Raw genomic sequence first — 26431 nt, 5'->3', positions numbered from 1 at the left:
AACATATCAATGATGTATGCAGTTTGTGGTCTCCATAACCTGAGGAATCAATTCAGCACTCCCTCATTCATTGCAAGTTGTCCCTCCCTCCCTCTCTCCCTCCTCTCTCCTCCCCTCGAAATCTGATAAGGTGATTAGATTTCTAATCAGATCAAAATCTGATAAACTAATCAGATTCCCCCTCCCTCTAGCTCTCTCTCTCCTCTCTCTTTCTCCTTTCTCTCTCCTCTCTCCTCCCCTCCCTGAAATTTGATCAGCTGATTAGATTCCCTCATCCCTCTAGATCTTTCTCTCTTTCCTCTCTGCTTTCTCTCTCCTCTCTCCTCCCCTCCCTGAAATCTGATCAACTGATCAGATTTCTGATTAGAAATCTAATCAACTAATCAGATTCCCCCTCCCTCTAGCTCTCTCTCTCTCTCTCATCTCTCTTTCTCTCCTCTCTCCTCCCCTCCTTGAAATCCGATCAGATTCCCCCACTCCTAATTTTCTTTCTCCTCTCTCTCTCCTCTCTCCTCTCCCTCCTTCTCTCCCATCTCTCTCTCTCCTTTTCCTATCCCTGAAATTTGATCAGTTATTCAGAAATCTGATCATTCCCCTTCCCTCTAGCTCTCTCTCTCCTCTCTCTTTCCTCTCTCCTTTGCCCTCCCTTTACCTCTCTCTCTCTCTCCTATTCCCTCCCTCTCCCCTTCCTATATCTGATTTGTGGATTTACTCTCTTTCATATAGATTGGAAACCATGGCATCCTTATAAATAAACAAAACACAATCAGATGTGAAGAAAAAGTAATCAAAATTAGAAGTTAAGACCCAAGTTAGAATTTCGTCTCACCATCTAGAGCCATGCATATTATTATTGTGTAGGAGGACCACCATCCATGTTAAAGCTCTCCTGCAACAATATTCATACACCGAGGTTAGTTAATATCTGTGTCCAAACTCTTGGCTCAGAATTGGCATACAATGGTAATGAGATTTAAGTAGAGAACATACAACCTAGGGAGAAGAATCAACACCTATATTTGGCACTTGGGGTCGTGGTAGTTGCAGATAATTATTCTGGTGAGGAATTTCAACACTTGATGTACCAGTATGAGATGATGGTCCACCCCTCTGGTTTGATGATCCACCTCTACATGTCGATATGATCTACCCCTCGTACTGGTGGTTTTGCTCTGAGGTTGTCTTTGTGCCCTCAATGATGATGATGTTTGTGATGGGCCTACATCATCAGTCCTATTCTTAGAATTTCCCTGATGTTGGCCCTTGCAGCCTCTAATGTTGTGTCTCGTCTGTTCACATCTAGAGCATGTCATAAGTCTGCTCCTCTATGTTACATTGTGCCCACTTATCAATTCATCGGGCCCCCTCCTCCTTAATTTCCTTGGCCTTCCTGGTTGTGACCTGATGGAGGATGAGGTGATAGGTATTGGTTGATGTACAATGAACTTCTTTTTGAGTTTCACTTCACATACCATGATTATGGCCTTGATGTTTTCCTCATGACTAAAGCCAGATTCCTCTCTCCTCCTTTGTTATTTTTGTAAGAAGAGCATTGATAGGAAAAAAAAAGAATTGAAAAAGAGGGAAAGAGTCTAGGCATCTTCAATAAGGAGGAAAACATCAAGGCCATAATCATTGCATGTGAAGTGAAACTCAAAAAAAAGGAAAACAATAGGTTAAATAGGTTTTAAGAGTAAAATGGAAAGAAAAAGAAAATAGAAAAAGTTTAGTGGGGTATTTTGGTAATTTAACACTTTTCATCATCTGACTTAATAGCCAAGGGGTCTTTGTCTAATGGCAAAAGTTCAAGGGGGTTTTTGTCGCAAAAAAAAGTACAAGGGGGACTTTGTCACTGACCCCATAGTACAAGGGGGGTCTTTGTAATTTACCCTAATATTTTTTAATATTTTTATCAATAAAATAATAATTATTTTAGTTAAAAATATTAATTTTTAAATGTTAATTCTAGCACAAGCTCGATGGTACTCTTTCTCCACTCTTTTTTCATTTGTTTAAATATTATTTTTTAATGTTTTATCAATAAAATAATAATTTTTATTCTTTCATTATTTTATTCTCTTTTTTGTTAAAATTAATATTTATTAGTGCCTTTTTCAATTTATTTATCATATAAAATGCAAAAGTTAGACATTTATGACTGACTATTTAGATCACTTCATAAATTGTATATGAGATACATAGAATCAAAAGGTATGATGTTGATCAATACCTATAAAACATTACTGTGAATGTGGACTGATCCATTCCACATGGTCTGTCCACAATGTATAATAATTGTTAACTATAGTATGGTGTATTTTGATCACTACCTTAGTACTATGGTGTAGACCAACCTACATCTAGGGATGCAACTTAGGCGGGGCTTAACCCGAACTCGGCCCGACCAAACCTGATTTTCTTTTCACGAATTGGGTTGGATTTTTTGGGCCTTGGGTTGGGCCTGGGCTTGAAAAGCCAGGTTTCTATATTTTTCAAGTTGGGCTCAAGTTGAGGTCTTGGGTAACTCGAGCTCGGCCTGACCCAGCCCAGGCCCAACCCAACCTGAGCCCAGGCCAATGTGTTGTACATGTACATTTATAATATATAGTAAAAGAGCACGCACGTTGCACATGGTAGTGTACATATTGTCGTTTAACTCAAAGAGCTAACTTCAAATGTTCTTATAGTTTCTATCATAGTTTTTAACATGCGGTTGAACCTTAGATTTGGATTTATTGGTTTGTCAATTGGACACATTTGTTTAGTATGTTTTAACCTAAGCCAATTTATTGCAAAAAAAAAACAAAAAAAAAAAAAACAAAACCATTGACTTGGTCAAGAGCCAAATGAAGTCCTTACTGGTAGAACCACTAACCTATTTAACCAGGAAAATGCGTTATGGTTAACGCATTAATTTGTTTTTTTTTTTTATTTTAGCTATTTCTTTTTCTACTAACAATAATTCTCATTTTTTCGAATATATTTTTGTTTAATATGAAGAATATCTAATTTTAATACATGTTCAAAATTTTCCATAAAATTTATAAAAAAATCTACATTTTTATTATTTAATTTAATTCCAAAAAAATTTTTGATATTGGTTTTTAATATTGGGGTCAAATCAATTTATTAGATTGATTAGTTGATCACCCAATTCAAGATTGTAGGTTCATTTACTACCTAACCACTTGCCTACAGTGGCCTAGATAATTAAATCATGGAACCATTTGACATGGTTACTAGAGCCATGTGTTAGACATTAATGCTTTATTTTTTTCCTAATTTTTATCCCATTTCCATCATTAATGAAAATAATTCTCATTTATCACACTTTTTTATATGATGAATATATAATATCATAGAATGTACACTTGGAGTCATGTGTTGATCCATTTGATATGGACAATTGAACCACTAATCCACTACTTGGATGGAAAAAACCATTTTGCTTTTTTGGGTTGATTTTAAATCTTGTATTCCGTTTTCATCATTAATAAAAGTAATTCTTATATTCATATTTATTTTTGTTTAATATTATGAATATATAACATTAGAATTGTATCAAAATACTTTATACAAAGCTTATATTTTTTTTTGAGTTTCTATATATTTTTTTAATATTTATTTTTTACTTATGACATCATAGATTGACTCATTTGACCTAGAAGATTAGATCGCTAAACTACCATCTAGATATGAAATTGGTTTTAAATTTTGCATTTAATTTATATCACTAATAAAATAATCATTATTTATCATACTTATATTTTATTTAAATGATTAATATATAATATTATAGATGTGCCCAAGATTGTTTTATACTTTTTGTATTATTCTACTTTAAAAATTTTATTTTTAATTATAAATCATGAGTTAACCCATTTGGTTTGAAAGGTTGAACCATTAATCCGCCCCTAGATAGGAAAATTCTTTCATCTCCTATTGGTTTTAAGTTCTATATTCCATGTTCATCATTATTAAAATTGTCTATTTTATTATACTTATTTTTTTAATATGACAAATATATAATAATAGAAATGTGTCCAAATTTTACAAATTTTCTTTATTTTCTATATTTTTTATTTATATATTTCTAAATTTTTATTATTTATTTATGACATCATGGAATTATCCATTTGACCCAAATGGTTGAACTACTTACCACCTAGATGGAAAAATATGATTTCATTTCTAGGTTTATTTTAAAAATATAAAATTTCATTATAATAATAACTATTGTGTATTGATTTATTAGTGGAATTTAATGATGATAATCAAAAGTACAAATGTTGGATTGAATGTGAGAGAGAGAGAATGTGATTTACTTAATGACTTAATTGTGAGACTTGATGAGAGGTAATAATTGAATGCACTTAATAGTATTATTTTAATTGCATTTTCTACTTAAATCTTGTATTCAATTTTTATCATTAATAAAAGTAATTCTTATTTTCATATTTAATATTATGAATATATAACATTAGAATTGTATCAAAATGCTTTATAAATTGCTTATATTTTTCTTTGAGATTCTATATATTTTTTAATATTTATTACCTAGTTATGACATTGATTGACCCATTTTACCTAGAAGATTAGATTGTTCACTTACCATCTAGATATGAAAATGTTTTTATTTTCAGGCTGGTTTTAAAATTTTCATTTAATTTATATAACTAATAAAATAGTTATTATTCATCATACTTATTTTTTGTTTATATGATTAAAATGTAATGTTATAGATGTAGGGGTGAGCATTTGGTTTATTCGGTTAAAAACCAACCGATTAAATTGAAAATTTTTTAAAACCAAATTGAAACTAAATATTAGAAAAAACAAAATTTTCAAGTTGGCTTTTAGTTATTTTGATTAAAACCAAATTTTAATAATTTATATACTATATTATATACATTATGACATATAATATATAATATATATTATGAAAGCAAATTTCATTATGTTATATATTAATAAATAAATAATATTATATATTGCATATGATATACAAAAATTTAGTTTATTTTGTTAATCGAATTTCTAATTCTAATAACCAAATTAACCAAAACCCTAAAAAAATAAACCAAAATTTTTAGTTTGGTTGTAACTGAATTATGCTTACCCTAATAAAAGATGTGTCCAAAATTGTTTGGTATTTTTTGCATTGTTCTATTTTAAAAATTTTATTTTTACTTATACATCATGAGTCAACCCATTTGACCTGAAAGGTTAAGTTGTATATTCAATGTCAATCATTAATAAAATTATGTCTATCCTATCATACTTATTTTTTAACATGACAAATATATAATAATATTATTGTGTCCATTTTTTCAAAAATTCTTTATTTTCTATATTTTTGTTTTTTTGTATTTCTAAATTTTTATTATTTATTTATGACATCATGGAATTATCCATTTGACCCAAATGGTTGAACTACTTACCCACCATCTAGAAGAAAAAATATGATTTTATTTCTAGGTTTCTTTTAAAAATATCAAATTTCATTGTATTAATAATTATTGTGTATAGTTTTATTAGTAGAATTTAATAGTGAGAAACAAAAGTATTAATATTGGATTCAATGAGAGAGGATGTGATTTATTTAATGTCTTAAATGTGAGACTTAATAAGAGGTAATTGAATGTATTTCATAGTATTATTTTAATTACATTTTCTACCCTTACAATGGAGATGAACCAAATTTAAGAGAAGGGGTATTTTAGTAATGAAAATTTCTAGAAGCCAATTTTTTTAATATGACAAATATATAATAATATAATTGTGTTTATTTTTTCAAAATTTCTTTATTTTCTATACTTTTATATGTTTTATATTTCTAAACTTTTATTATTTATTTATAACATCATTGAATTATCCATTTGACCCAAATAGTTGAACTATTTACCCACTACCTAGATGGAAAAATATGATTTCATTTCTAGGTTTATTTTAAACATATCAAATTTCATTGTATTAATAATTATTGTGTATAGATTTATTAGTAGAATTTAATAGTGAGAAAGAAAAGCATTAATGTTGGATTCAATGAGAGAGGATGTGATTTATTTAATGACTTAAATGTGAGAGTTAATTAAATGTATTTAATAGTAAATATAACAAATATATAATAATATAATTGTGTCCATTTTCTCAGAATTTCTTTATTTTCTATATTTTTGTGTTTTTTGTATTTCTAAGTTTTTATTATTTATTTATGACATCATGGAATTGTCCATTTAACCCAAATGGTTGAACTACTTACCACCACCTAGATGAAAAATTATGATTTCATTTCTAGGTTTATTTTAAAAATATCAAATTTCATTGTATTAATAATTATTGTGTATAGTTTTATTAGTAGAATTTAATAGTGAGAAACAAAAGTATTAATGCTGGATTCAATGAGAGAGAATGTGATTTATTTAATGACTTAAATGTTAGACTTAATACGAGGTAATTGAATATATTTAATACTATTATTTAAATTATATTTTCTGCCCTTACAATGGAGGTGAACCAAATTTAAGAGAAGGGGTATTTTAGTAAAGAAAAATTCCAAAAGCCAATTTTTTTAATATAACCAATATATAATAATATAATTGTGTTCATTTTTTTTTCAAAATTTCTTTGTTTTCTATATTTTTGTATATTTTATATTTCTAAATATTTATTATTTATTTATAACATCATGGAATTATCCATTTGACCCAAATGGTTGAACTATTTACCCACTACCTTGATGGAAAAATATGATTTCATTTCAAGGTTTATTTTAAACATATGAAATTTCATTGTATTAATAATTATTGTGTATAGATTTATTATTAGAATTAAATAGTGAGAAACAAAAGTATTAATGTTGGATTCAATAAGAGGGGATGCAATTTATTTAATGACTTAAATGTGAGATTTAGTGAGAGGTAATTGAATGTATTTAATAGTATTATTTTAATTACATTTTCTGCCCTTACAATGGAGGTGAACCAAATTTAAGAGAAGGGGTATTTTAGTAAAGACAAATTCCAAAATCCAATACCTTTAAAATATCAAATTTCATTGTATTAATAATTATTGTGTATAGATTTATTAGTATAATTTAATAGTGAGAAACAAAAGTATTAATGTTGGCATCAATGAGAGAGGATGTGATTTAATTATTTAATGACTTAAATGTAAGAATTAATGAGAGGTAATTGAATGTATTTAATAGTATTATTTTAATTACATTTTTTGCCCTTACAATGAAAGTGAACCAAATTTAAGAGAAAGGGTATTTTAGTAAAGAAAAATTCCAGAAGCCAATATGTTATTCACACTTTTATAGGTAAAAGTTCTCCCTGACTCCAACTAATTTTGTAAAATTGCTTAAAAAATGTTTCCTCAACCTTTTTGTTTCTCTCTCATTTTTTATCAAACCAAATACGGCCTTAATTTCCACTATCTCACTTTTTTATATGGAAATAGGGGGATTCCCTCATATGATGTGCCAATGGCTACTCATCCCATGTGATTCGGAAATAATCTTTGGTTGTCCATGTTTGCATTTGATGCCTGAAAGCAATAATAAGATAGCGAATTAAGCTAGACCCTGCAATTGACGTCTGAAATGTGCATAGTCTTTTTCAATGGTTTTATTGATACAAATTTGGAGTTATTGAAGGAAAAACGTCACAGAACAGCAACAAATAATTGAAAAATGTAATTAGTAGAAAGCAAGTAATGTAATTGACAATTAATGGAGGAGGCCACGAGGGTCCCTCCCATTTGATCCATCACCAGATTCCTTATTCTGACTAATCTTGATTTTAATTATCCGAAGAGAGACAACAAATGGTTGAAAAGAACAGAAATGCTAGCTCAACTACCACTTGTTTTCACTCTGACTGAATCTTGTCTATTTCACTTTTGCTCTTCTTCTTAATTCTACCCTCCATTAATTGGGATCTGGGTTCCAAGAAAAATGTGAAAAGCAAACATTGATGAGAGCAATGTATTAAAAACTGAACTGGAACCGCTTTGGTTCAAATAGATGATTTATTCTAAATTAAAAAATAAAAAATGGTTAAAAACTGTTTTCTGGGACCTCTGGGCTGGTGGAATGAGTTGAGAGTTTGATTAACCGGTTGCCTAGATTCAATGGATGAATGAAAGCCAACAAATTTTCCATCTTAGACCGCACACATCAACAACATTCAAGCCATGAGTATTAGTGCAGATGTGCGGTGTATGATGGTCTTATGTTTGACATAACCCCAAGAAAAATAAATAAGAAATTTGTATAGTTCTTGGCATTTTGGCTGGATTATCTGCTGCAAGTGTAAGAGTGTGGTGTTGGATCAATGGATGCCTTTCACACATTCTTAAATCTTAACCCGTGACCCGTGCAACAAACAATTACTTGTCTTTTCTTCCTTTTCTATGCTCTTTCTCCTCAGAAAACGATAGACAGATGGAAATTGGAGATAGAGATCCTCACTTATGTAAGCATTATATAAACAAGCAATGTAATCTACTGGCCCTCGCTCTCCAATCAATCTTCTTTGCCCAAATATAATAACATACAAACCCCCCTTTTCCTCTCTCTCCCCCATGATTTTGTATCTGTACAGCTTCGCTGTACCATTATCTCATCAAACACTTGTTTTCTTACACTGTTAGGCTGTACTCTCTCTCTTTCCTTCTCTCTCAGACTGATAGAGATCGAGAGAGATCGAGAGAGAGAGAGAGAGAGAGAGAGAGAGAGCTCCTATCTTCATCATTTCAATCCTCAAAAAGCTAACATGGAATCTGGGTTCCACAAGTATAGCTTCTTTGCAGCTTCTGCAGCTGTTATCGTTCTGATTTCAGCAGGTCTCCGCCAAGCAATGGCGGAAGGGGAAGAGGACATTGGTCATAACGTGGAGGGACTAACGTCGACGGGCTGTGACTTCTACCATGGGTCGTGGGTGTTGGACGATTCTTTCCCACTCTACGACACCTCGAGCTGTCCCTTCATTGATAAGGAGTTCGACTGCCAGAAGAACGGCCGGCCTGATAAACAGTACCTCAAATACAGATGGAAGCCCACCGCCTGCGACCTGCCAAGGTAAACCCGCTAACTCGCCGCCTATTTGTTTTCTTTCCCTTGTCATCTTACGATGCGATGGCTCGTGCGCTGTGGCTGTGTCGAGTGTTTTGACTCTATCTGTATCTTCTGTGTCGGCATTGCCGCATTGGGCCTCCCAATTTGGATTGTACCGGTTCAAGTAGGGATAACCGAACCGTTGGCATTTTTTTTAATCGAACCGGTATTATCGATTTCTCAAAAAATGGTAATTAAAAGCGAACTTAAATTAATCAAGTAATTGATTGACCAGTTTGGTTAATCATCGGTTCGATTTATCGGTTTTTTGGTTTTTTTAATTTTTATATTATATATTGTAAATATAATAAAAATTATAATATAAAAATATTATATTTTAAATAATAAATAATATATCATATATTATAAATATATATATTTATATATAATGCATATTTATTAATTTATATTAATATATAAAAATATATAATATATATAATATATAAAAATATATGTATACTGGTTGGTTCGGTTAATCACCGGTTTTTTATATTAGTTAATCAAAACCAAACTAATACTTTCAGTTTTTTAAAAACACCAACCCGACCAATTCGGATAATCAATTTTCGGTTCGATTTCGGTCAATTTTTTCAGTCGATTCAATTTTTCGATTTTTTGCTCACCCTTAGGTTCAACTTGGGCTGCTTATGCTTTGATAAGGCGGTTTTACACATGGAATAAGTTTCACCCAACATCCCTTGCCACGTGGCTAAATCAAATAATTAGCCTTTTTTTAAATGAATTGAAGCTTTTGTAGAATTATTTGGGGAAAGATCCAATTCAGAAAGCCCACGTGGCAAGTCAGTACTAGAAATTTCCTCAATTCCATCCTAGGTGTCAGTAATTTAGTAAAATACTTGGAAATTACCACCATCGAATTGTATCTCACTTTTGATTTGATCTTTGAAGTTTGAACATTCACTATTCCCTCCCCCCTCCAAAAAATATATAAAAATAGGAATTTTCCTGTTAGAGTGGGTCATAGGGAATCTAAAGTAGACAAGGTGACCAGTTCAAGAATCCTTTTACCTGTACTAACTATAACCAAGTAGCATCTGCATTGCACATGCAAACCGGAGATTAATCTTTTTTTTTATTTATTTTTTTAATATTTTTAACTCTCTTTTTTCTTTTCTTCATTTTTTTAGAACTGATTTGTTTGCAGTGCTATTTCATTTGCATTGATGCAAAAGTATAGAATGCAATACTGCAAATGATTTGAGTTATTGTCTTGTTTTGTTTGTTTGCAATATTGTAAATGAAATAAAATAAAATCTGGTGCAAAACACTGAAGCAAAAGTGAACCAGAAATTGTATTCTTCTAATTTGTTACATATCATGCATTTGTAGTAGTAAAGATGAAATTGCACTGCAAATAATATCAGAGGAAAATATGAGTACAACACAGGAGCACAGACATGCTTACCCCACTCTAGGATTACAGGTCTTCCTTCACTTTACATATTCTCGTAGAAATAAGAAAAAGTAAAAGTGTAATTACTAAAATACCCCCAATCAAGCCCATCAATGATATGAATTCGACGTGTAAAGCCAACCCTTTGAATAGATTCCCTAATCTCAAGAGTAGGATTAGCATTCCTGGTATTGAAGGTGGCCTCACAGCTCCTTTTGTACTAGGGTCTAGGGCCACAGAAATGCCATCGCTTATCACCAACATGATCACCTTTTACATGTAGTCCACAGCTTTTTATCAAGGCCATGGCCCATGGGCCTAATAAATTTCTTATGAAGCCAATTGGGCCCAAATTGTTGTACCTATACCAGACCAGCCAAGGTGGGCCGTTGCATTGACCGCCCAGATAAGGTTGGACAGAGCGGGTCAGGCCGATAGGTAGCTCAAAGTTTGAGGCGCTGTTCCAATATTCAGCCCGGATCATATGGTCGGACCATGAGAACCGGGCACTGGTTTCCGTTCTGGGTCCCAATTAAATGACAGACAAACCATCCGATGAACCAGTAGAACCGGGACCCATAGAGCATTCCGGTTTTTAGTCCTGTCTGAGCCTTAAAACACTGGTTTGAGGTTCAGCCGTTCAGGATTATCTTATAAACTTTTGTGGTTGTTAGGTTCAACGGCGAGGATTTCATAAGGAGGTTTAAGGGGAAGAAGATAATGTTTGTGGGGGACTCACTAAGCCTGAACCAGTGGCAATCGCTGATATGTATGCTTCATGCCGCAGTGCCGCAAGCAAAGTACAACTTGGTTAACCGCCAAGCCTTCACATTACCGGTGGGTTACAAACTTCCTACACTGCCTACTTTACTTTCTCACATCTCACATTCCAATTCCTTTGATCACATTTACATACAGTAATAAACTAATACAGTTGTTATTGCTGCGACCAGCTATAGTTCAGGCTGTTGCTGTGAATTGAGAAATTCCACGTCAGATGTGGAGCATACTCTTCTGACGTGGAGCCTGTTCATTTGCAGCAATACCCCAGAGAATCCGGATTTGCTCCTCACATCAACTTCACAGTGCTTGAAGCCTTGCATTGGGGAATTCGGCTTCAGTCAGAGCAATGTCCATTCGGGCAGTTTTTACTGCCTTGCATTGAGAATATTTCGCACTTGTGTGCTTTATTTCATGGGGAAATATTTATAATGCAAGGTGGCAAAAGACTATTGGTGTGGGCACAGATTTGCGCTGATATAAGCCCATCTATGTATTGGGAATATGTATACGTTCTTGTATATTGTCATTGATGGAAACATATTGGTGTGAGGCGATCTCTGTGACTGAGGAGCAAATCCGATTTCTAGGCCTGAAACCTTGTTCTAGAAAAAGTTGTTGAACAAGAATAATCTATATGAATCAAAATTCGGGATGGCCTTTAAAAAATATGGAATAATTTTTCTGACAAAAATATTTCAGATATTCAGATATTATTTCCGTCCTTTTTTACAGCAAAATTTTGTTTTCCGCAAAGAAGAAAAGAAATTTTTATTTTACAAGGGGGAAAATATAACTCAAATATTTAAGCATGGAAAAGAATTTCCATTCATTTTACATTGAAACAAATTCAGCCCCGCTTACCAAAAAAGAGAAGAAAAATCAGCCCCTATGATTTGTTAGAGGCCTACTGTGGCAAAACTGAATCAAGTACATATTTGATATTTTTCATGTGGGCAAATAGAAAACAAGCGAGGGGGTCCTAATGAGATCTGAGCCATTAGATTGGAATCTGTCTTTTTTTTCTATGTTTTCTTTTCTTTTTTTTTTTTTTGGTATAGGACTAGGCTGGGCAATGGGTATTTTGCAGGTAAGTTCATCTTATTTAAGACATTGGCTTGGATGTCTTATGCCTAATTGGGCCCATGGCCCATGGCCCAATAGTATTTCCAGGTCCTTATTTATATTCAAAAGATAAGATTAAGCTACAGCGCCTACAGAGCTTTTAAACAATCCAATAAGCTCCAAAGCTGCTAATCAGTTCCATACTAATAAACGGGGACAAAGCGTCCTCTTTATCAAGAATCCAAAAACCATCCCATTAGATGATGGAGACTCATTTAGGGGGACCGAACTTGTGGTCCAGTGTATTCTTCTTCTTCTTCCCATCTTGGCCAAGAAACGAACCAATTGATCAAGGAATTTGCAGGAATATGGACTGTCGGTGATGCTTTCCCGTAATGAATTCCTCGTCGACATAGTTTCCGATCGAATCGGCCGTGTTCTAAAGCTCGACTCCATCGAAGGCGGCAATGCGTGGAAAGGCACCGACATGTTGATCTTTAACACTTGGCATTGGTGGATCCACACAGGAAGCAAGCAACCGTATGAACTTCTGAGGAACTCTTGAGCTTGGCTTTTGTTCCTTGGCTAAATTGTACTTGTTTTTGGTCTTATTCTCTACAAAATTGGATTGTAACTAAGAATAGCTAGCACAATGTTTGTTGCATTGCAGATGGGACTACATTGAATTAGGAGGCAATGTGTACAAAGACATGGATCGTTTGGTGGCTTTTGAGAAAGGATTGACAACATGGGCCAATTGGGTGGACTCAAACATTGATCCAGCCTCAACAAAGGTCTTCTTTCAGGGCATTTCTCCAACCCATTACGAGTAAGCTCTATAAAGTATAAACTGTACCATTTCTGAACAATTGTATAGCTCTAGAGCTAGAGATGGCAACATTGGAAGCTTGTATCCTGATCATTAGTTCTTGTTTCCTTTTTGAATGCCAAATGATCAGTGGCAGGGAATGGAACCAGCCCAAGATGAGCTGCAATGCCCAAACACAACCTGTAAGTGGGTCGACATATCCCGGAGGTTCGCCTGCGCCGGCAGCGGTGGTGAAGAATGTGTTGGGTAAGATGTCGAAACCGGTAAATCTGCTCGACATAACGACACTATCACAGCTGAGGAAAGATGGTCATCCCTCTGCATATGGCCCGGGCGGGGCGAAAGGAATGGATTGCAGTCACTGGTGTCTTGCAGGCGTTCCTGATACTTGGAATGAACTTCTGTATGCATCTCTTGTCCTGTGACTGAAGATAGGGCATCAATAACAGCCAAAGTCAAAATTATCTACCAAAGAAAATATACAAGTTGAAATTAGAAGCAATTGTATCAATGCAATTTATTTTCTCTAAAGTCAAATCTGTCCATGTCCATTTATCCAAATCATCAAATTTGGCCTATTGGCATTCTGTGGTTTACTGGTTCGACCAAGCAGACCAGTTGCAGCTTGAACCAAGGATTTCCATTTGTTTGCTGTTTGCAACTGTGTTTTGGTTCTACTACATGATACAACTTTTTATACTTTCTCATTTGCATTCACCGGTAGTGTAATTTTTGCATCTCAAAAATCAATGCAAAATTTGCACTGCTTTATACCTCAATTCTCACTCATATAAAGTGGAAATCACATCCTCTTGCTTCCTACCTCCCTCCTAAATGCCAATGAATTACAAAATTTTTAGGGAGAATGATCAATCAGCCCAGATCAGAATTTTATAGCCCCAGTACATGGGGAATGCATCCTGATCGTGAATTGATGCCAAATTCACGGGCAGGATGTGGTTTATAGGGGGGAGAGGGCTAGTAGTAGAGGGGCTGGAATTCAGAATTCTGCATCTTGTGTATCTGTACTTCTCCAAAATTTTTAACACCTAATCGGACATCTAATCGGTAAGCTCAAAAGTGAACCAGAATTTACATGGCCAAATCAAAATCAAAAGTAAACAAGAATTTATACCGTCAAATCAAAAGCAAAAATAAACCAGAGAATTTACAGTCTATTTGCACGTGGAAATTTTAAGAATAATGATTAATAAAGGAATTGATTGGAGAGTAGGTCTTGATCCTTTTGAACAACTGAACGTCGAATTCTGGATCCAAGTCTTATTAATTAGGTTAGGCTGTGTTTTATCATCATCTGACCGTCAAGTTTTCATTATCAATTAATTAGGTGGGATCCACCCATGTTCTAGTTAATTTATCACTGGACCACTTGTGAAAAATAGTGGTTTTCTAAATTCCTCCCTTTGCTTCTTCCCAGGGCAGCCATTAAAAAGCAAAATGCACCGAAACAGTTTGTCTAAGACAGCTTTGTCTTGAAGAAGAGAGATTATGTATAAAAACCATTTTTGCTTATAAAAATGGCTTAAAAAAGGGGATGACAATTTTTCTCATCCCGATCAGATATCCAATCATAGGATTAGGGATGGAGATTTTTTTGACGGAGCAGGGACAGAGATGGAGATAAGTAGGGATCTTAACCTGGGTTCGGGACAAGAAACCTGTCTTCTTCAGAGATTGGTAATAGAGGACAAATTTTATTACAAGGGGATCAGGTCGATAACTGGAAATATGATCCCCTTTCCCTTACAATTTCTACCAAAGATGCCACCCACCAATCTTATTCAACTGATTGATTAGTCGGCCTACCACGAAAATCATTTCAGTGTTAATGATTAATTGGCGATATATCTCAAAGTCCAATCAATCCACATCCCTATCAAACACTAAATACACGTATCTATTTATCTCTCTCTTGATAGCAAGAAAGAAAACGGTGCATCCATGGCTGAATTATAATATTTAAACGCCCCTTATGAATCCATTTAAAGAAGCAATTAAAGCAATTTTTGTAACCCCTTGACGTAACTCACAAGAGTTGTGAACCATAGAATTCAATCCACAAGAAACTAAGCCAACCAACTTCTTCAATTCTTCTATATAAAGATCTCTTTCTCTATCTCTCTCTCTCATACACACACCCTTTTTCACTTTTTTCTTTGTCTCTGCTCTGCAGTCTTGTTTTGGAGACAAATGGGCTCTGGGGTTGATGCCTATTGGTGCTTTTTTGCACCACTAATCATTTCTTCCCTCCAGCAAGTGCGTGGGGAGCATTTCAATAATGTAAGCTGGTGGGGACAGAGAAAGCAATCACAGGGCTGTGATCTTTTCCAAGGGAAATGGGTTTATGATGAAGTCTATCCTCTCTACGATCCTTCAGTCTGCCCTTTCATCGAACAGCTGTTCGACTGCCAAAGGAATGGTAGGCCTGATAAATTATACCTCAAATATAGATGGAAGCCCAATGGTTGTGACTTGCCAAGGTATGCCCTACACCTTTTCTTTACCCAAAAAGAGAAAAGAAAAGAGCAGAAAAAGCCTTACTCTATGGTCTAATGTAAATTATAGCATCCCATGTGATACCATCAAAATATATATGTATAAAAACTTAGAACAAATAACAATAAAGCAATGGTCATATATACTGTATTTAGGGAAAATTTGACAATATAAATCCCTCAAATAGGGGAGAGATTTATATTTAACAAAATTGTGAGAACTGAAAATAAATTTCCAAATTAAATTCATAATCTTAGAAAAATCCATATCTTAAGAGATTTTTTTTGGTATTCGGTTTTCATGCACCATTAATAATTTTCCCTTGACCCCTTTTTTCCTCAAAATGCTAGTTGTGGGATTTGATTCCGCATCAATGTTGGAACAAATTTTTTAAGAGAAAATTTGATTCATATTGAGGGAATACTCAAATGGGGTAGGGGCGTTTGGTTCTCTCATGGGATTGGCATAAATAAACGCCCACGTCCCAATTCATTAGTTTTGTTTGAATCTTATCTTTCACCAATTCAATTATAAACCCCTCCACCTGGATCATGTGAAAAGATCCTTGATTGAATGAGTACTAGTGCTTCATGATATACCTAAAATCCTAAATTTTGATGCTGGCGTTCCAACCTCTAGCTTGTTGAATCAATGTATTACCTAGAACCGAATCATTGTCAAATAAACTATTTCTTTTAATTACTTTGTTGTTCTCAGTCTTAATAGTTTAGTGTTTCTGAAGAACTTCTTGCATGGATCTCTTGCCTCAAATGCATGAGGAAGCCAAGGTGATCTCCATTTCATTTTTTTTAGCATTTAAATTCCTATCAGTGAGTCGTCATCATTTTTTTAGCATTTAAATTCTAAATCTAGCAATAATGAATGAATATTGTATATGTGAATTCAAATGGGATTAAAATAATTAAACTGACAGCTAGTAATGCATTATACATCCATCAATACTCCCGGCCCCAGGCCCCCACCTCCTATCAATAGATACATACTGTTGACTATTTTATTTAGAGTTCAATTATGGTGCATTTATTAATATTGGCTGCATGTTAAATCCAAATTCCAACCAATCACGTAAAAGTTTATTTACTTTTCAATCATTCACATTTCACAAAAACAAGACGTACTTAAGCTACGTTTAGAAGCAATGCAAATAAGTGTAAACGCAAATATGCATATAGAGTGTAAAACGGTTCATATAAATTACAAAATTAGGTTAGTTTTGCACTGACAAATTTACCCTCTTACAAAACAGACTTTAAGATGTAATGGATGTAAAAATAAATTTCAATAAAGCATATATTTTTTTATTATCAAAAGCTCACTTGAATACAAATTTACCTTTTTTTTATTGATGTACTTTTACATTTTATTATCAATGTAAATATACATTGATCTGTCATTTGTCAATGCATAAATATAATATTATCAAATACAGATAAAAATGAACTAGAGTGAAAATTTACCCCGAACTGAGATTTACACTCCATTTGCATCGTTTCCGATCCAAGCCTTAATTATTACCATCACCTTCAACTAATCACATCTTTTGCTTTACCTTTTATTTTTGTTCACACTAAATGGTGATGCAGTTTCAATGGTCATGACTTCTTGTGGAGATTAAGGGGTAAAAGCATCATGTTCGTTGGAGACTCACTAAGCCTCAACCAATGGCAATCACTGACATGTATGCTTCACACTGCACTGCCAAACTCTAAGTACAGCTTGGTGAGAAATGGGGGGCTTTCAACCTTCAAATTCCTGGTGGGTCCAAGCTCTCCCTACTTCTCCAATTCCCCATTTGATGTCAGCTCTTTACAAACATGTGGCACGAATCAACTATACTCATAATGTTCATTGTCCTGATCATAAAAAGAGTACATTTCTTTTGGGACTCTTTTGGACCCACAGTAGAACTTGTCTGGTTCTAAGTTTTCAACCATTGCACCATTCAATTGGGCATTTTGGATGGTGACAAATGACAGAAGTAAGTGATAGAAAGGGAGGAAGCCCTCTCACAGATAAGGGATAAACGTGGTGGGTTTGGTTGATGGAGACTGCCACATTACGTAAGAAGTAAGTGATAGAAACGTATATCTAGTTGTCTTATCTTTTGTTTTTCATTCATCCTGCAGGATTATAGGGTTTCAATTATGTTCTCTCGTAATGCATTCTTGGTGGATCTAGTAAGCGAAAGAATTGGAAGAGTTGTTAAGCTCGATTCCATCAATGGTGGGGAGGCATGGAAAGGAGTTGATGTGCTGATCTTTAACACGTGGCATTGGTGGACCCACAAGGGACCCACACGAGAGTGAGGGGCTTCTTCTTCATCTAGCTAGCAGATTTTGATTAACCTCAGCCGTGGTAATTAATTAGGGTTAACAAATGGTGGTTGAAATGTGTAGATGGGACTATTTTCAAGTAGGGAACAGGTTGTTAAGAGATATGGATCGTTTGGTTGCTTTCAAGCTAGCGTTGGCGACTTGGGCCAAATGGGTGGAGGCCAATGTCGACCCTTTGAAGACAAGAGTCTTCTATCAAGGAGTCTCTCCAGCTCATTACAAGTAAGACCTTGAAGCCGACATGTATCAATCAGTCAAATTAAGCAAAAAGAAATTAAAAAGAAGGTTTGACAACCATACTTAGACAAAATTGGTGAGTCTATCTCCTTACGTGTTCCTTTATCTGGTTGCCTTTATTCAGTGGGAGCGAATGGAATGCAGCAAGGACAAATTGTTACAGGCAAATTCAACCACTGGAAGGATCAGATCAGCTACAAGGTTCTTCTAAGGTAGAATCTGTGGTGAAGAACAAGTTGGGTAGCATGTCGAAGCCCGTCTCTTTGCTTGATGTGACAATGCTCTCAAGGTTGAGAAAAGATGGCCACCCATCGATCTACACAAGCTATAGCCACACTGGAATGGACTGCAGCCATTGGTGTCTTGCTGGTGTTCCTGATACTTGGAACCAGCTCCTATATGCTCTTCTCATTCAGAAATAAAACATAAATTACTGGGTTTAATTTAATTAATCAGTTAATCTACCACAAGATTGTCTTCATAGTTGATTAATTAATTTTGGGTAAGAATTGAGATGTATTTACAGTGGAATGGACTGCAGCCATTAGTGATCTCTTTCTGGTGTAACCAGCTCCTATGTGTTCTTTTCATTCAGAAATAAAACTATACATTACAGATGGGTTTAATTAATCTACCGCAAGATTGTCTTCATAGTTGATAAATTAATTAATTTTGGGTAATTTTCTTTTTTAACTCATCTGATTGATTGAATTGAGACTTTTTCTAAGTGGGTATTATGTATTTTCAGTTTTTCACTGTCCTCATTTGTTGAACAGCCAGAGGTTTTTAGAGGGTTTTGGGTTTTCTAGTTTAACCAACCAGTTCAACCGGATTTATTAGATAATATTTCTGCCGACACTTGGTTTATTAACCCGCCATGGTGAGCGGTTTAACAAAAAACGGACCGTTCAAAGGCCAACCCACCGAGGGCCACTTGACACAAAATTTTTCTGTTATATCTTACCGTGAGCCAACAGTCATACCTCTCGCATTACAAAAATTCAGAGTAAGAATTGAAAACTGAAGGGGACCAGAAAAGGTTCAACTTGTAGGAAGTAGGAACTTGAAAGATTCCATTTTTCTTCTCTCTCTCTCTCTCTCTCTCTCTCTGGCTCAAGTTAGATGCCAACTATAGTGATATTCATACAATTAATGCTCCAAATCATCCTTTCCATAAACGAACCAATTCGACACTCAAACGTAAATGAGGAGAAAATCAAGAATCCCACCATATATTTTACTACCTTTTTTTATAAAAGTTCTATTTTCATTAACCATTACTGCTGCTTTAAACAGAAACTTCAAATCCAACCAAATTTACGTTCCCCTAACCCTACTCCATCCTTGCTTTTAAAATTCCAAACTTTGTTTCCTTCGCTTCTCCGCTTGCTCTTCTCCTTCTCAGACATTCTTCGACATGGGTCTTTGGTCTGGTAGCTCATCTCTTCTGACTGGGTTGAGTCTTCTTCTCTTGGTGTTGGTTTCTCTTCTCCACCAAGTGAATGGAGAGAATATCAATAACACGAACAGATTACAAAAGGTTGGATGTGATTTGTTCCAGGGGAGTTGGGTTTATGATGATTCATATCCGCTCTACAATTCCTCGGGCTGTCCTTTCATCGAGAAAGAATTCGACTGCCAAGGTAACGGCCGGCCGGACAAACTCTACCTCAAATACAGATGGAAGCCCACTACGTGCGACGTGCCCAGGTACCATTCTTTCTCTTTCTCTCTCTCTGCATTGCTTGTTTCTGAATTTACTTATTGGATTTGAGTCAAACACTTACGGAACAAGTTGCAGCTGTTCCGTCCAGTACTTGAACGAGAAACTGGCCTAGGAATCATGAATCTCTTCTTCTCAAGATCCTTTGTGGGTCTAGCTACTAGGTCCACCCATTTCTGTCTGTGACAGTATGACTGCATCTCATTAGTCATTCCCCATTTCTTATTTTATTTCTCTGGGATTCTCTTAAAAGAATGAAACCAACCGGATGGTTGTCTTCTGGGTCTCATCTCAATTCTCAAATCTCAATCACTAGTCGGCCGGGTGGTGATATTGTTTTGGTGGGGTGAGCTAGGCTTCACATGGTCACAGAAGGAAAACAGAGAAAGAGAAACGTCGCCATGCCCATGCAAGAGGTGGAGACATGGCCCACGAGGAATGCAGATGTGCATTGTTTTGTGTGAGCCAGGAGCCGGCCATGTCGATTACCTCTCAAATCCATCAACGGCGCATGGCCATACATGTGGGGAACTGGGGATATGGACAATGGGGTTGCTTTCTTCTTTCAGCTGGCATCAGAATGATTGAGCTGAGTCCTCCCGTGATGGAATGGACCCAACAGACCACAGGAATTGCTCTTGTTTTTCTTTTTGTTTGTATGCTTTTCCTTCTGGGTGGTTGCTTTGGCACGCCAAGCGGCACATTCCCCCAGAAATGGTGGGAGCTGGAAGCTGTAAAGGTACTCTTTTCAACAGAAGAAAGTTTGCTTTGGGCTGGTACAGTGTGTAGTGAACAGTGATATTTAGGGCAACTGGGAGGAATATATACCAAGGTGGGGTCAGTTGATTGATCTTATTGGGGCTCTAGAGTTTAGAGAATGTAAATTGTGATGATGTGAATGGAACGGGTAAAATGTCACATCTCAGACCCCTTACCATTCCATACCTGCATCTATACTAAAATAATAAGGTGGATATTTGTCTTTTTTTTGTCTAGGTTTTTATATGTTTGGATTCATAGAGCTTTTATTTCCTACAGACCTCCCACCCTTATAAATGACATTGTGATTAGGGTGCAAGATGAGTCGGGTTAGGTTGAGCTTCGGTGTGGAACTCCAAACCATGGTTTTCAAAATTGGATCACGCCAGATAGTTAGACCAGAAAAATTGGGAATCGATCAGGTGATCGGTTCTGTTTTTCTTCAAAACCGAATTTTTGCCAAAAAAATATTGATTTGGTCAGTAAACCGCTGACCTGGGTGGTTGAATCATTCGAACTGTTCAATGGTTTTGACTATTTTTTTATTTATTTACATTTTTTTATTTTTTGTCAAAATGGACTAACCATTCAATTTGAACGGTCAGATCATTTGACTCGGAAATTGGAGCCCTGATCGGTTCATTGTTCGGGTTGATTTTAAAAACCTTGACCCAAAGCTAAAGTTATTGGGTTGGTCCAACTATTCTACTTTTTCTAAAGGTTCTTATTTTTCAAGTTCAAGAGATTATTTCAGTTTTAGAATTATATGTAAATTGATATATTTATCATGCTTTTGAAAAATTTTGACTTTGATCTTGGAATGATTGATATATATAGATATATAAGTATTAATCATATATATAATTCTTTGCTCATATAATATTTATACAAATATCAAACTAAATTGAATTTGGATTGGGCCAAGTTGGCCAAGGCAAGGTTCAAAGTATATTATAAATAGGTCAAAGGGGTAGGTCTTAGGCCTGCCAATCCACTGAAATGGGTCAAAACCCCAAAAGTTATATTTCATATATCAATTTCCTATTGATAGGAAACATATTGGTTATGGGCTGATATATTGCAAAATTTTAACCCCTAGTCCAAGGTCTCAAACCCTAACCCAACCTAAGTTAATCACGTTAAAACTTTTCAGTCCAAACCAATCCGATCAAAGATCCAATCAGAAAAAAAAAATGAATATTGATACAAAACTGACTGGATCAAACCTAATTTTAAGCAATTTTATGCATGGTCGCCCTAGCTAGTATTTCTCTAGGCACACACCCGTACATAAAAAGAAGATACCCCTCTCAGTAATTAGTAGAAGATGCATTGCTTGTGGTTGCTTTTCGTTCCCTAAGAAGTGAGTAAGAAAAACAACCGAAGTTTTGTTGTTTAGGCTTTTACCAAATGGACAACTGATCAAATTTTGCTAATAAAAAGCACTTCCACTTCCATTACTTCGGGTTACTTTTTCTTGGTTAGGGTGGACCGGCTGGGGGTGGTCCGGACCAGACCAATACGAAGATAAAAATTTTAGAGGATGTTAAGGGTTGCCCTGGAATATTGTTGAATAATTCGCCCTTTTCTACCATTAATCACTAAAAATCAATTAAATTTGGAACATCTCCCATTCCTATCATGGGAATATATTTCCGATTAGGAGTGTCAATCGATCGGTTTTGGTTTGGATTCAATCCAATCCAAACCTTATCAAATCGGATTTAGACAGTCTATTGTAATTATTGGATTGGGCCAATCCAAAATAAATTGGTTCATATTCTTATTGGTTTGAATTAGACCTAAACCAAATTTCCAATAATCCGATCATGATGCGAAATCATTGTCCAATTTGAAATCAATCAAAACTGAAAACAGTATAAAATCACTTTTATGAAAGTATTTTTATGAAAATATTTTTATAAAAAATAATTTTATAAAAGTAATTTTATGATATTTCATTCGGTTTGGATTGGATCCAATCCAATCCATTTACATTTTAATGAATTGGATTCGATTTGGTTTGTATTAGATTTGGACTGGATTGGGTTCATTCCATTTATAAGTGGACTCACATTGGATTGGATCGGATTGGACCAAATCCGTCCAATTGACACCTCTATTTCCAATGCAAGACTGGGATGTACTGTGGGGCATGTGTGAAGTGCTCTCTATGGGGAGCCAATGCGAATTCAGCAGATGATACCTATCAATTTAGGAGTCTGGATCTGCTCTTCACAGAGCTCTCCTCATAAAGACCCCACAGCATGTCCCAGCCACACATCGGGAGCATCTCCCATATCAACGTGAGATGTTGCTGTGAGTTCGGTGTACTGAGCGCTATGTGAGCAACAAATCCCAATTCATTAGTTTAGTGGCATCCAGATGAAGGAAGTTTGAGGAAAAGAAAAAGAGGGATTAATAGTATGGGCTGATTTTTTTTGGCTCAGTGTGGTATGTGGTTTGATAGCTTGGGCCCATCTCTGTCTTTTTTTTTTTTTTTTTTTTTCCTTTCTTCTCCTCTTTTATAAAATTTTATGTTACCAAAAAAAGTAAAGATGAGTTTGGACTGACTAATGGCTTATGATAAAAATGTTCTTTACTTCCCTTGTGTGTCCTCTCTCTCTCTCACTATGCATAAAGAAAAGGCACATTTCTTCTTTTAGACCTTTGGTATTATCATTTGTCTCCAAACATCAAAGGCACGATGGGTTAAAACCTAATAATAGTAGTACGTTTTATCCTGTGTCTATATAACGTGGCATTTGAGTGAGTCAGGGTTGACCCACCAACCCTTTTTCGGTGTTGATTTTTTTTTTAATGATGACGAGTTGACTCTCACCCCCTTTCTGATATTTGAAGCAAGACTTCATCCAGAGTCCAGACTAGCTAGACCAAGGATAGCCCAATTCTTTCCTTTGTGCATGTTAGGTCTAAATCAATTTAAATTTCAAACCAGACTAAAATATCTAGGATTTGTTGGGCCTAACACATAATTGCCTCTTTCTCTCTCTCTCTTGTATTTGTGTTGTGAGTAGTAATTCGTCATTTAGCCTTTTATTTATTTCAAGTAATGCAATAACAATAACACAATTATCCAGGTTTGATGGCCAGGATTTCCTAAGGAGATATCAAGGGAAAAGCATCATGTTTGTTGGGGACTCCCTCAGTCTGAATCAGTGGCAGTCACTCACATGCATGCTACACAAATCAGTACCCAAGTCCAACTATACTCTAGTAAGAACAGAGGGCCTCTCCACATTCACTTTCCTGGTTAGTTTCTCTCTCCACACTTCCACTTTTTTTTTCTTCTTCTGGATAGAGTCTTGAGATAAGTTCAACTTAACAAAGCATCATCCACCCCAACTGTTATATGAGATTGTTACTTCGAACTCTGAAAACTCAAGCAAAATTTACAGGAGTACAATGTGAAGGTGATGCTGTTTCGGAATGCATTTCTGGTGGACATTGTGGGAGAAAAGATTGGGAGAGTTCTGAAACTCGACTCCATCGAGAGCAGCAAATCCTGGGAAGGAATTGATACATTGATCTTCAACACATGGCACTGGTGGCTTCACACTGGAAGAAAACAACCGTGAGCTCAGCTCATTACGTTACACCATCATATATATTAAGGGCTTAGCTCAAAATTCTACGTTCGATGCTTAATTGGATAAACCTTTGTCAACTAATTGACACGACGATATGATCTACTTGTTGTGGTGCAGATGGGACTTGATTCAAGATGGAGGTGTAATGTACAAAGACATGGATCGCTTGGTTGCCTTCGAGAAAGCACTCACAACATGGGCTGAATGGGTAGACTCCGAAGTTGATCCAACAAAGACTGATGTCTTTTTCCAGGGGATATCTCCAGATCATATGGAGTAAGTTCTAAGTTCTAACATTATACAATGAACCAGACCTTGCATTCAAATGATTCAATCTCTCTTTCTCTCTCTCTCTCTAGGAGTGCAATTTGGGCAGGCCCAACCTGAGATCTGACCGACCCAATAAATATTGTTTCATGGACTGGGCTTGAATTTTTGGTCCTTGGGCTGATCCTGGTCCCTAAATCCAGGACTTTTTTTTGTTTTGCACTGGGCCCAGATCTACTCCTTAAGTAGCCCAAATTGGTTAAACTTAGCCCCACCTGATTCCAGACAACTATACACATACATATGGTTTTTTTACCAAGTATATACATAGATATTACATATACACATCCATACATATATATTTACATGTAAAATATACGAAAGTCCTATTTAAAGGTTTAAATTAGTGATACTAAATAGTACATTGGGCTTAATAGATTTAGCTCCCTCGGCCAACTTGAACCTGGCATAGGCCTGAGCCCAACCCAAGTATGTCAATTTCAGTTTTAGGGTGGATCTGTGCTGAAAAAATAGGGCTTGACCTCGGGCTCAGTTTGAACTCAAGGTTGGACCTAGGATGGAGAGATCAGCGTATCAGGCTTGAACTCAGGCCCGGCCTGAGCTCAGGGTTGGGCCTGGGTTCTCTCTCTCTCTCTCTCTAACAAGCTCATGGCCCTAACCAACCCATTGTTTCCCCTCTTCTTATTAAATCAGTGGGCGCGGTTGGAATGAACCAGAGACAACCAATTGCAATGGACAAACGCAACCAGTTTTAGGATCAAATTATCCAGGAGGTCGGCATCCGGCAGCAATTGTGGTGGAGAGGGTGTTGAGTAAGATGTCAAAACCAGTCTATTTGCTAAATGTGACCACACTTTCGCAGCTGAGGAAGGATGGGCACCCGTCAGTTTATGGTCATGGTGGCCACCGGGACATGGATTGCAGCCATTGGTGTCTGCCTGGTGTTCCTGATACTTGGAACCTGCTCTTCTATGCTGATCTCATTCAGAAGTGATGCTCTGTTTTATGAAAAGAGCAACCTTCATTTGAAAACAAAAATTATTCATTTTTATATTTATCCCATTGGAAATTTCAAATATATAATACAACTTTAAATAAAGGGGAGGTTTAATTATATTTTCAGATGATTTATGTGCTTGATTGCAGATGTAACATATTTATGTAGCAAAAGAAAAAAAAAAATAAACACTAAATTTCTACCTCCATATATATTTATTTGTTTCCAGTACAATTTAGTGCAAATTCATAAGAGTTATGTACTTTTACTTTTCTGACTTCAAAGGTAAAACTCCAAACAGAAGACCAAAAGAGATTAAAAAATAGAATTTGTACTCAACTCATTTGCACTCTTATATATTTGCACCAATTCAAGTGAAAATGCACTGTAAAAATACTTTGCTTGAACCATGGACTCAAAGGATATTTTGGGGATCTATAAATGTGCTCTAATGTATAAATTAAGAGCTCAATGGGCTGACCTCCATGGAAAGCAATTAGGAAACTTTGGTTTCTTTGTGTCAATTTGTGGTGCAACAAGAAGTTATTGGATTTTGTTTTCTAGATCAAATTAGAGGATGGATGCTTGCTCATTCTCCTACATGATATCCGTATCTATAGTGCCAATGAAAGTTGTGTTTATTTAGAAAATTGAGGCATTTATAAACAGTAAGGCTGTATTTGGTTGCAATGCAAATAAAATTGCATTGATGCAAAACTATGTCAGTGCAAATGAT

At 35.4% G+C, this 26431-nt stretch overlaps 3 protein-coding genes across 3 annotated transcripts; all 3 read left to right on the top strand.

Moving 5' to 3' along the window:
- The first annotated feature begins 8512 nt into the window (after positions 1-8512).
- On the top strand, positions 8513-13870 carry LOC104609013 (protein trichome birefringence-like 38). Its single transcript, XM_010275181.2, has 5 exons — positions 8513-9085; positions 11210-11372; positions 12745-12920; positions 13051-13209; positions 13340-13870. The coding sequence occupies exons 1-5, from the start codon at positions 8781-8783 to the stop codon at positions 13632-13634; spliced, it is 1098 nt and encodes a 365-aa protein (XP_010273483.1). The 5' UTR covers positions 8513-8780; the 3' UTR covers positions 13635-13870.
- Positions 13871-15346: 1476 nt separating this feature from the next.
- LOC104609012 (protein trichome birefringence-like 41) lies at positions 15347-18947 on the top strand. The gene is made up of 5 exons (XM_010275180.3): positions 15347-15710; positions 17331-17502; positions 17874-18049; positions 18144-18302; positions 18442-18947. Exons 1-5 carry the CDS (start codon positions 15421-15423, stop codon positions 18737-18739), a joined length of 1095 nt encoding a protein of 364 aa, XP_010273482.1. The 5' UTR covers positions 15347-15420; the 3' UTR covers positions 18740-18947.
- A 358-nt stretch (positions 18948-19305) lies between these two features.
- LOC104609011 (protein trichome birefringence-like 41) lies at positions 19306-25905 on the top strand. Its single transcript, XM_010275179.3, has 5 exons — positions 19306-20027; positions 23901-24072; positions 24219-24394; positions 24528-24686; positions 25392-25905. The coding sequence occupies exons 1-5, from the start codon at positions 19735-19737 to the stop codon at positions 25690-25692; spliced, it is 1101 nt and encodes a 366-aa protein (XP_010273481.1). The 5' UTR covers positions 19306-19734; the 3' UTR covers positions 25693-25905.
- The last annotated feature ends 526 nt before the right edge of the window (positions 25906-26431 follow it).

This window comes from Nelumbo nucifera, chromosome 3 (assembly GCF_055504915.1).
Source record: "Nelumbo nucifera cultivar China Antique chromosome 3, China Antique-T2T, whole genome shotgun sequence".
Classification (NCBI taxonomy): domain Eukaryota; kingdom Viridiplantae; phylum Streptophyta; class Magnoliopsida; order Proteales; family Nelumbonaceae; genus Nelumbo; species Nelumbo nucifera.
The sequence above is the reverse complement of the archived record's forward strand: the minus strand, read 5'-3'. Positions and strand labels throughout refer to the sequence as shown.

Excerpts from the sequence above, each read along its gene's own strand:
- LOC104609012 (XM_010275180.3), top strand. The coding sequence starts at position 15,421 with ATGGGCTCTGGGGTTGATGCCTATTGGTGCTTTTTTGCACCACTAATC. Across the intron at positions 15,711-17,330 it reads AATGGTTGTGACTTGCCAAG|TTTCAATGGTCATGACTTCT; the intron begins GTATGCCCTACA and ends ATGGTGATGCAG. Across the intron at positions 17,503-17,873 it reads TTTCAACCTTCAAATTCCTG|GATTATAGGGTTTCAATTAT; the intron begins GTGGGTCCAAGC and ends TTCATCCTGCAG.
- LOC104609013 (XM_010275181.2), top strand. The coding sequence starts at position 8,781 with ATGGAATCTGGGTTCCACAAGTATAGCTTCTTTGCAGCTTCTGCAGCT. Across the intron at positions 12,921-13,050 it reads CACACAGGAAGCAAGCAACC|ATGGGACTACATTGAATTAG; the intron begins GTATGAACTTCT and ends GTTGCATTGCAG. Across the intron at positions 13,210-13,339 it reads ATTTCTCCAACCCATTACGA|TGGCAGGGAATGGAACCAGC; the intron begins GTAAGCTCTATA and ends CCAAATGATCAG.
- LOC104609011 (XM_010275179.3), top strand. The coding sequence starts at position 19,735 with ATGGGTCTTTGGTCTGGTAGCTCATCTCTTCTGACTGGGTTGAGTCTT. Across the intron at positions 24,395-24,527 it reads CACACTGGAAGAAAACAACC|ATGGGACTTGATTCAAGATG; the intron begins GTGAGCTCAGCT and ends GTTGTGGTGCAG. Across the intron at positions 24,687-25,391 it reads ATATCTCCAGATCATATGGA|TGGGCGCGGTTGGAATGAAC; the intron begins GTAAGTTCTAAG and ends TTATTAAATCAG.